The sequence below is a fragment of the Capricornis sumatraensis genome, chromosome 5, assembly GCF_032405125.1.
Source record: "Capricornis sumatraensis isolate serow.1 chromosome 5, serow.2, whole genome shotgun sequence".
Taxonomy (NCBI): Eukaryota; Metazoa; Chordata; class Mammalia; order Artiodactyla; family Bovidae; genus Capricornis; species Capricornis sumatraensis.
This window is the reverse complement of record NC_091073.1, coordinates 121,688,981-121,699,123: the sequence shown is the minus strand read 5'-3', so window position 1 is coordinate 121,699,123 and position 10,143 is coordinate 121,688,981. Positions and strand designations below refer to the sequence as shown.

General features: G+C 59.2%; 1 protein-coding gene across 1 annotated transcript; it reads right to left on the bottom strand.

Annotated features, from left to right (window-relative positions):
- Positions 1 to 2,132: 2,132 nt before the first annotated feature.
- On the bottom strand, positions 2,133 to 6,029 carry EN2 (engrailed homeobox 2). The gene is made up of 2 exons (XM_068972322.1): positions 5,372 to 6,029; positions 2,133 to 2,449 (listed from the first exon to the last, which is right to left on the bottom strand). Exons 1-2 carry the CDS (start codon positions 6,027 to 6,029, stop codon positions 2,133 to 2,135), a joined length of 975 nt encoding a protein of 324 aa, XP_068828423.1.
- Positions 6,030 to 10,143: the final 4,114 nt, after the last annotated feature.

The window sequence follows — 10,143 nt, the reverse complement described above, 5'->3', positions numbered from 1 at the left end:
GCGTTCTGCAAGATTTTAAATATTTATTCAAAGAAAAAGCACCGAACTTTGGAACACTTCCTTCTGGTAAAGAAACGTGTACTTAAATTCCTTTGGTTGTTCTGTACTCACACAGCAGACATCCAAAGTGTCTTCATTATTTAAAAAGAAAAAATTATGCCTCTGGCTACAAAGGTAGGCATGTGCACACCTGCCGTGGAGGGAAAGACCTGAGCATCTGAGCACCACGGCAGGTCAGCTGGGCTCAGAAACACACTTAAAAAAAAAAACCTACTCATTCCATCTTGGACAACTGATATTTTACAATAAAGTGGTTTTTTTTTATTTAATGTAACTTTCAAGAATTTCAACACACAAAAATGCAGGGGGAATGTTCACAATTTTGATAATCACAGTCGTAAATAGAAACATTCATTTCTTATAAGATTATAAATATTTGCTACTGGGACTGTAAAATGCACATGTGTAATAAACTAAAAAATAAAAATAAAAAAATTAAAACCCCAAAACTTTGCTTCCCGCTAAAAGGCGTATCATTTCATTGAGTTTCCTAAGCAGCAGATGGTTATTCACAGAATTTTAAATTACAACTTTTGCTTTTATAGTTTTTTTTCCTTAAAAAAAAAAAAAGGTTTACGCTAGTATATACAAAATGAAACTATTATCGCAGTGAAATAAAGAGGTTTAAGGCAAAGAGAGAAGTTCACCCTCAGTCCTCAGGGCAGGGCCCGGGGCACTCCCCCTAGGCTGTCCCGGCACAGACGGACATTTGGACACAGTTCTTTTTCCATACAATAAACAGAAGACAGTGTGGAGCTACAGATAAAGATATAGATAATGTGTTTGTTTATATATATGTACTTGGTGGGGATATACTGAATATATTTCATTTACACTGTACCACACTTCAAAAAATAAAATGTATATTTTAAAAAAAAACAGAAAAGACAAAAAGAGATAAGAAATGATTATTTACATTTTCTTCCTTCCTCTAGATCCTGGAGAATTCTGAGTTCCTTTAAAAGTCAAGGTAGCCACATGTTCTAGAGCTGTGGACTCTTACACGTCTGCTTGTGTGTATATGGGCACACACACAGATATATGTACACATGCACACACATATTTACCATGAAAGAATGCTCTCTATAGCAGAAGCGGCCACTTTAAAAACAGAAAAAAAGAAAAGAAAGTGAAGAAAAAGGAAAGAGGGGAACCGCCAGCTCCTTCTCAGGCTTCCGCAGCCCCCAAGGCATACCCAGCAGACCTTGGCTGCGTTTCTGGGGGCCCCCGGGCATTGCCTGGGCAGCTGATGGAGCCGCAGGGGAGCTTCTGGGCCCAGGTCTGGAGGGACAGGGCAGCCCGAAGCCTGTGGGCCTCCAGCCACTGGTGCCCTGAGCCTCGGAGCGGTGCCGGAGGTGGGACACTCCGGTGCTGGAGGCGGGCGGCTGGACAGGGGACAGCGACGCAGATGCAGACAGAAGGATGCAGGGAGGCGCGGGCCAGGCCTCAGCGAGGAGGGAGGGAAGGCCGGAAGAGGGGAGGAGGGGGGCTGGCGTGGGCCCGGCCCAGGCATCCCTGGGGAGCAGGGCACCGGACCGAGGCCCAGCGGCCCTTTCCCTGCGATGGTGGTGGCGGGCCTGGGCATGTGGACCCTCCTGCCGGCCTCACCAAGCCCACACAAACAAAGTGGCAGAACTCAAGACCAAGTAGGAGCTATTTATTCGGTTCACAGTCGTGTGAAATGCAGCAATAAAAATCTTTGGACTTCAGCAAGTTGTTTTAATTTTTTCTTTAAAAAAAAAAAGTGTCCGATGTCCCATAATGGAACTTAGGGGATTAAAAAAGATGAAACCCTAAGTAGCCCCCTTTGCAAAAACAAACAAACAAACAAACAACATAAAATTAGCATAATCTCATAAACATAAAAACTCAAAAAATATTTTATAGTCAGACATTTTGGATTTTACACCTCCTGTAAATTATATATACATAGAATATTGCAGAACCGTAGCTAATATGCGATATCTTCACTATTAATGCTGGTATAATGTTTATACACTGGCCCTTGATTTCTGATTTTAAATTATTGCATTATTTAGCCGGGGCGGGCCGGGACGTGGCACCTGCCCGCCCTACTCGCTGTCGGACTTGCCCTCCTTGGCGGTGGTGGAGTGGTTGTACAGACCCTGCGCCATGAGGTGCACGGCCAGCGTGTTCTTGCTGCCCGTGGCCTTCTTGATCTTGGCGCGCTTGTTCTGGAACCAGATCTTGATCTGCGACTCGTTGAGGCTGAGCTCCTGCGCCAGGCTCTGGCGCCGCTGCTCCGTCAGGTACCTGTTGGTCTGGAACTCGGCCTTGAGCCGCTGCAGCTGCTCTGCCGTGAAGGCCGTGCGGGGCCGCTTGTCTTCTTTGTTGGGGTTCTTCTTCTTTGGTTTGCGAGACCTGGGACCTGGGGAGGCGCGGTGGACACAGAGAGCACGGGTTAGGAGCGGGTCGCCGCCGGCACAGGAGGCTGCCCCAGCCAGTGGCGGCCTGGAGGAAAGCAGGGCTGGGTTTGGGGTGGGCCGAGGCGGAGCTCTCGTGGAGGGGGCGGGGAGGGGGGCCGGGAAGTCTGCAGGAGCGGTGGGCTTGGGGGTCAAGGGCAGGCTTAAAGAAAAAGTCAGGACAGCAAAAAAACCAAAACTCTGTGGCCAGGCCTTTTCAAGTCTTTCCTGGAGTTCTGTCCTCGAATGGGGACAGGATGGGGTGGCTGCGGGGAGAGAGATGAGGGGGACATACTGGAGGGGGGGTGGGGCAGTCAGAGTATCAGGAAGAGCCCTGCAGGTGCAGGGGGTCTCCCCACAGGTCCGGGGCCATGGGATCCAGCCTAAGGTGGGTGCTGAGAACAGGAGGGCTCTGCCTCCCCCAGCCGGCCCTGTGGGCCCACGTCCATCCTTTCCTTTAAGGGGAAGGAGCCGAAGCTTCCCGCCCTTCACCCCACCAGGTCTCCCGCAGCCCCCTGTCCAGGAGAGGGGACACGCTGCTGCCAGCCCAGGAGCTGCGGAGGCCACGGGGGACCCCGCTGACCTTGGGCAGAAGGTTCACACTTCTCACTGCCACATTCTTCCCGGTGGGCCGCCCCACAGCACGTGAGGTTGGTGCGGGTCGGTGGCGCTGGGGATCCTAGGGCCCTGGCAACGGAAAGGGCCTGAGAAAGGTGATCAAGTGTTGCCTTTTTCTGGGTTTCCGAAGGTCAGATGGGGTAAGGGGGTCACAGAGGGAAGAGGCCTTTGCAGGAGGGGGTGGTGGCTGCAGGTCTGGGGGTCTTAATCTGTGAAGCGTGTGAAGTCACGCTGGGGGCTGGCTCCCGCTTCTTCCGAGGAGCCCAGGCTGAGAGCCTGGAGAAGGCTAGAGCACCCAGGTCCCCGCCCCTCGCCCTGCCGGACTGAAGGCGGGATGAGGCCCCGAGGGGCACTCTGACCAGGAGGGTAGATCATCACCCAGGCCTTCCCCAGCTAGGGATCTGGGGCCGTTCGCAGACCCAGGAGGCCCGCGGAAGCCCCTCCTCAGCCCACCGAGCCTTGCGCTGTCTCCAGGAGCCACGATAGGAAAAGGAGGGCAGAGCCCGGTGGAGAGGGGGCACCGGACTGACTGTTCGGCTCAAGCCCCGGGCCTTCAAGATTGAAAGCACACCCAGGAACACATCCACCCGGGCGCACGGGGCCCCCCCGCCCCCACAACTCGCTCACACGCCGAGGTGGCCGGCTCCTCGCCGGCTGCAGCCTGGCTTTTTCCCGGAGGGTGCGGATTCGGGGAGGCTGCCCGCGGCGTCCCGGGGGCGCCGCGCGAGGCGGGCAGAAGGCGGCCCTGCGAGGCCTCTACAGGCCCGGCGGAGGCCCCCACCGAGGCCTCGCGCGGCGCAGCCCGCCCGCTGTTCCCACCCGCGAACTCCCCGGTCCTGGGGCGCTCGCACACGCCAATCAGCCCACAAAAGGCCAGGGCCACTTTATAAAAAGGAAATCTCCCTAAAATCAGAGATTTTAGTTCCTTTTCCTTCTTGATTTTCGTTCAAAACGCACTTAAAGAGTCTCGGAGAAACCATACCTCCGCAACAAAACAAAACAAAACTCTGCGTCGTTGCTTTCGTAAACGCCCGGAAACACACATCTTATCCTACGGGGCTTTTTTTTTTTTTTTTTTAAAGTCCAGGAAAACCAGCCACTGAACCAGGCCCGACTGCCGGGCTTACCCCGGCCTCTGGGTCCTGGCGCGGCCGCGACTCCCGCGCCGCACAAAGCCGGGCCTCGGCTCCTAGCCGGCCGCATTGTGAGCCTATATGTTAATTAAATATTAACAAAGGAGAGAGGCGAGAACAATGGAGCAAATTTCAGATCTAGCTGGAGAAATTGGGGTTTCATCAGCGATACACACAGACCGTTTCGGCGGGCTGGCGACCAAGGGGTGACTTAGTTGTGCTGTGAACTGTGTAAAAGACCCCCGCAAAACAGTTGAGGGTTCAGGGGAACAAGGGGGTCCGGTCTGCGCGGCCGGCTCGGGGACAAACGGAGTCTGCGCTTAATGGCGGTTCGCAGCCGTAGACCCTCATTCACTGCGGCTCACGCTTCTATGGGGACGTGGACTCAGCTTTTAAAAATCCCGGGTCTATGAAAAAGACGCCCAGAAGCTCTGCACACCCTCACCAGCTCCCCCGCGCACTTCCTCTGAAATCTGCTTCTTTCCTACCCAGGAAAGCTCGGTAAAGGTCGTCTATCTGGGGACAGCAGGCCTTCCTCCTCCAAGCTGTGTGCGAACCTCTTGACAAATAAAACGAGGCACAGGGCGAAGGGCTCCTCTGTCCGCCTTCCTTCCCTCTGCGGATCCCTCCACCGACCCCTGCTCAACCTCAGCTGAGGACGACCAGCCGAGCCTCGCTTTCTTCCCCGGACACCTCTGGGAAACTGAGGCGGCAGGATGAGTCTAGGTATGGGGCGGGCTGGGCGTGGGTCCGGATCTGGACCGAATTGGAAGAACAAGCGAGGGTGTGCGCTTCAGGGCCTGTTTTCCAGCCACCCCCGTTCCCACCAAATAAACTCTGGTCAGGGCAGGGATGCGCTAGGGGCTAGGAAAGGTCCCCCAAAGCAAGGGAGAACGAAGTCCTGGTACTTCTCGCCGTCCTAGGAAATCTGTAGCCCCGAGTGAATCAACCCTGCTCCTCTCTCCGCCTGGCCGTGGCCCGGGTCAGCGTCGGCCGCACACAATGTCGCTCTGTGGGCGTCTTTGTGTTGGGGGCGAGGCATGCTCGTGTCTTCTTCCTCCCGGTAAGTTCCCGCCCCAGGCGCGCACCCCGCGGGCCTCCCTACCGCAGGCCGGGGCGCGGGTCCCCGGGGCTCACCTGAAGAAGGTCGGTCCGAGTAGCGCGTGCAGTACACCCACGCCGGCCAGAGCATGGGCTGCGCGCCCAGGTTGGCGCTGGCCTGCGAGCTGTCCGAGTCTGAGCTCACCGACAGGTCGCCGCCGCCCAAACCGCGGGCCTTGAGCGCCCCGTCCAGGGGACCCCCGGGGTCTCCGCCTTTCTTGGCGCCGCTGTGCAGTGAGAGCGCCTTGGAGCCGCCTTCGCCGTCACCCGGAGAGTCGCTACCGCCACCGCCGGGCAGAGGCCCGCCCGCCCCAGGCGCCCCAGGCGCGTTCTGCCGGGGCTCCCGGCCCGACCCCAGGAGCTGCTCCGCGCCGCCCGCGCCGCCGCCTCCCTCCACGCCGCCTTCGCCGCCTGCCCCGGCGCCTCTGCCTCCTCCAGCTCCGGGACAGCACGTCCCCGCGTCCTTTCTCCGGCCAAACTCGGGCCGCAGGATGTTGTCGATGAAGAAGTTGGTGATGCGGTGTGGGTGCTGGTGGTTGCCCGGCGCCTGCAGAACCGCAGGCAGCATCAGAGCCCGCCGGCGGCCAGTGTCCGCGTCACCCGGGCTGCCGGCGCCGCCGCTGGGGCTGGATTCCGGCGGCCGCTGCCCCTCCGCCGCCGCCGCTTCGCTGGGCTTGGGGTCATTCTCCTCCATGCTGCTCGCAACAAATCCCGAGTCGGTTCTCCGGGGAGACCAGTCAGCCTTCCGCTCCTCCGCTCCGCACGCGGAGACTCCCGAGGCCGGCCGGTGTCCCTTCCCTGCTGCCTCTCCCGAGGGCGAGCGCGGCGGCCGCAGCCAGGGCTGAGGTCCTACAGGTCGCCAGCCGCGCTCAGAGCCGAAGCCACGTTCCGATCCACGAGTTGAGTTAGAAAATACCAAGAGTCGCCCCGCGCCCAGACGCCGGGAGATTCAAAACAGTCCGGTCCGAGTCTTCGCAGCGCACCCAGGAGCTAGACGGTCACAAGGGTCCGGCGCGGATCCGGGGCGCCTCGGGGCTCCACGCGCCTCTCCACGTCCGGCTGCCTCCGGCTCCGGCGCCGCCGCCGCCGCCTGGCCGCCCGGGGCTGGAGCTCCGCGCATGCAGGCAGCGCGCTCGCCCGCGCTCACGCCCGCCGGGGCCCGCTCGGGCCAACGCCGCCGCCGCCGCCGCCCGGCCGCCCCCGCCCGCGCGCCCCGGCCGGCCCTCTAGGGTGCGGGGCGCGAGCGGTCAGCGCGCCCGCCGCCGCCGCCAGCACGCACATGGAGGCCCACGGGCCCGCGCTGCGCTCGGCCGGCCTCCGGGCCCCTGCGCGCGGCCACCGCCCCGCCGCGGGCCGGGGCGCCCCCGCCGAGCCCCGCCGAGCCCCGCGGCCCGAGTTGCATGGGTGAGCGGCGGGCCGGGCCGGGCCGGGCCGGACCGGGCTGGGCCGCCCGCGTTCCCTCGCCGTCCGCGCGCCCTCGCACCTCGGCCTCCGCGCGGCCAGGAAATTTCCAGGCCACTCGGCGCAACCCGAGACACTCGGACTCTGGATTTTTGTTCTTATTTTTAACCGAGCCCCCTCGAGTGACGTCGCGGGCCGGTCTCCTGGACACGTGCCTCGGTCCAATGGTCGTAGCTCCGCGCGCCCACGTGACCGGCTCGGTGACAGCAGCCTCCCGCCGCCCCGCCCCCCCTTAAAGGGGCCGCGTCCCTGCGCTCCGGGTACAGAGCCTGGACCCGCGAGACCGCCGCCGCGACCTCTGCGCGCGCGCGTGCGCGCGCGCCGTTTCCCCGCGGCTTCTCGGCGCTCTGAGACACGCGCGCGACAGCCCCGCCGGGTCGCCCATACGCGGACGGGGACAACCGCTGGAAGGGTGCTTTTTTTTTTTTAACATTTCCATATTGTTTACCATAGGGGAAAAAAAATCCCACAATTCCTTGCACAAAATGCATAAATAACATTAAATGAGCTGCCGAGATACAAAGGGACTTCTGGAAGTCCGCCTTGCTGGAGAGGGGAATTGCCACTTACATTTGACTTTGGTAACCTGGGCAGCTTCCCGTGTTTAACGCAGAGCCGACGCGCAGGCCCCTCTTCCTGCAGACACTCACTGTAAGTGTGCGTGCGTGTGTGCGCGCGTGTGCAGGGAGCCGCGTGCATGCGGTCGGATCCCACCCCAGCCACGGAGCCTCCTGAAGCGTGCATGCAGACCCGGAAGAGCTCAGGAACACGATGTGGAACTCCGTGTTGGGGAAAGAGAATAAAGGAGCACTGCGCATTATAACCAAATCTTCTTTCTGGAAGGAGAAGGGAAGGGGATGGTTCAGCCAAGCCTTCAAAACCACGTGGAACAAACTACTCCCCAGCGGCTGCCTCCTACCAAGTCCCCACTCTCATCTCCCGCCCCTAGTTTTTACCCCACCGAAGGTCCGAGGGACTACAGGGCAGTCACCTCTTTTCCTTGTCTTAAAATCTTTTAAACTAATTTTTCTGGAGGGCCCATATGAAACGGAAATTAGAAATCAAATGGTGGGGTGGGGCCCCAATTTGCTTCTCCTCCCCCTCCCCTCCTTCCAAGATCGCTCTCTAAGCTTCCTTTCCAGATGCTGTCAGAAAGTCCAACTGGAACTTCTGTTTCCTCTTCTCCCGCCTCCTACTTGTGGCTCCTTCCTGTTCACGCCTCTGTCCTTGCCCCCAGCTGCAGACACCCCCACCAAACACCCTGTCTGCCCCCAGCTGCAGACAGGCGTGTGACCTGAGACACGCCCGTCCATCATTTAAAAGGCACTTTCATGGAAATTTTTGAAGTTCAAGAAACATCCAAAAGGGCAACTTGCAGGGTGCTGGAGCGTTGGCACGATAAAACTACAGTGGAGAGGGTATGGGAAGGATGGGGAGAAAGGGAGGGCCCACGTGGCTTCAGGGTGCCTGCTTTTGGTGACCCTGGGCCTGGGCAGCCATCAGGAGGCTCTCAGGCTAGGAAGATGGAGTAGGTCTGGCCCAGCAGCCCTCCTGGCAATGTGACCGCCAGGCCACCTTGAGGCTTGAAGGCTTGACTTGCTTAGTTTTTCCTTTGGTCCCCACGAGGGTCCCATCGTCTCTCCACCCCAGATTGGTCCACCCACTGCGGGCTCCAGGGTGAGGCCTGGGTTGAACTAGAAGCAACAGTTACAAGGTGCTTCTGGGGGCGTTTAACCCACGGAGGAGAGGCATGAAGTGGGTAGAAAGAGGTACTGGGCTGGGTCACCTGGCCGTTAAATGCAGGTAGTGGCTGGGTGTGGGCAGGCTCTGGAGGCAGTTGGGGAGGTTCATTGATCCTTGGTGAGACTCTGTCAGGATGGGGAAACCCTTTCCACTGGGGTGACTCACATCTCTCTCCCTCCCCCACTCCAGTGGAGGTATCTTCACCAAATTACCTGGCTAGGCACACTCCTGCCAGCGGCCCTCCCTGGGTCTCAAAAAATGAAACCCATAGTCTGCCTGCTGCTGGGAAAATGAGGCTGGTGAGGTTATGGCAACACTCTATTTACACACGTTTAGGGCTGCAGGGGAGTTTTACTGCAACTCTGGGGACCCTTAATCACCAGGGAATGTCTAATTATTTGGGGCCTCCTGATCACAGAACGGGTAGGGGGAGGGCCCAGGGCTGGCTGGTTCCTGCAAAGCCACCCCAGGTTAATTTCTCCACCTGTCCCCTGAAAAGCACTTAGGCTGGCTCCTCAGAAATACTCCCTAATGTCATGGGCACTTTTGCCTCTCAGTGCCGTGGCATTAACTGAGTGGTGGTCCAGATGCAAACTGCTGGTGGTGGCATGAACTCTGCCAAAGCAGCACCGCCATCTCCATGCTAACCCCACTTATTGGGGGTGGGGGGGGCAGCAACCTGTGGACACTGGTCTCCAGGCCGCAGGTGAGGCTGGTCTGAGGAAGCAGGACGATTCCTGAGTGATGGCCTGCTGCCCTCCTCCAGTGATTAGAGGGGAGGCCTGCCGGAGAAGAGGAGGAAAGGAAGAAGTCATTAGAGGGTATCCAGCTACACAAAGCCAACCCAAACCTCAACATAATTCCACAAAAGAGCTCCCCTCGAGCGTGGGCACCACCCAAAGGCACAGCGTGGAGGAAGGGAGAATCTGGGTGGAAGCTGCATAAAGTTAATTTGCTCAGGGCGGAGGGAATCCTAAATCTTACAAAAATCGCACAAGCCCTTTCTGAAAGCTCTAAGGCGTGCTTGAAGACCAACAGGCCAGGCCGGATGTGGGACAACACCCCCTTCCTCCCGCCTGCCTGTTTTCTGGGTTGGGGGAGCGCCCAGGCGGGGCAAAGGGGGAAGGCACATTTCCAAGTGTCCGCTCCCGAGGTGCGGGCCCTGGGCCCAGCCCGCAACGCCGCTCGGCTTCTCCACCCACACAGCGGCCGCCCCGCAGCGGGAAGCTTCTCCGCGTGACCAAGCGACCCGGCGCTGGACATCTGCTTCTCCCCAGCCTGGTGAGGCCGCGATCGGCCCGGGATCTCCGATCCTCTCTCCTCCTGCCAGGCCCAGAAGACTGTCGGCAAACCGCCGCCCCCCGCCCCGCCCCGCCCCCGCCGCCGCCCCTGCCCCCGCCGCTTCGGGAAAACCGGCCCCCTGCCCTCCCCAGGCTCGCGGCACAAAGGCGGACCTCGGAGCACACCAAGGGGAGACGCAGCTCCCGACCCGGTATGTCCCCAGCTCCGATGCGAGTCCGACGAAATCTGCGGCCGCAGCAGATCCTGGGGACGCTGCCTGCAGATCGGAGCCTCCCAGTTTTTTCTTAAAACAACGCCAGAGG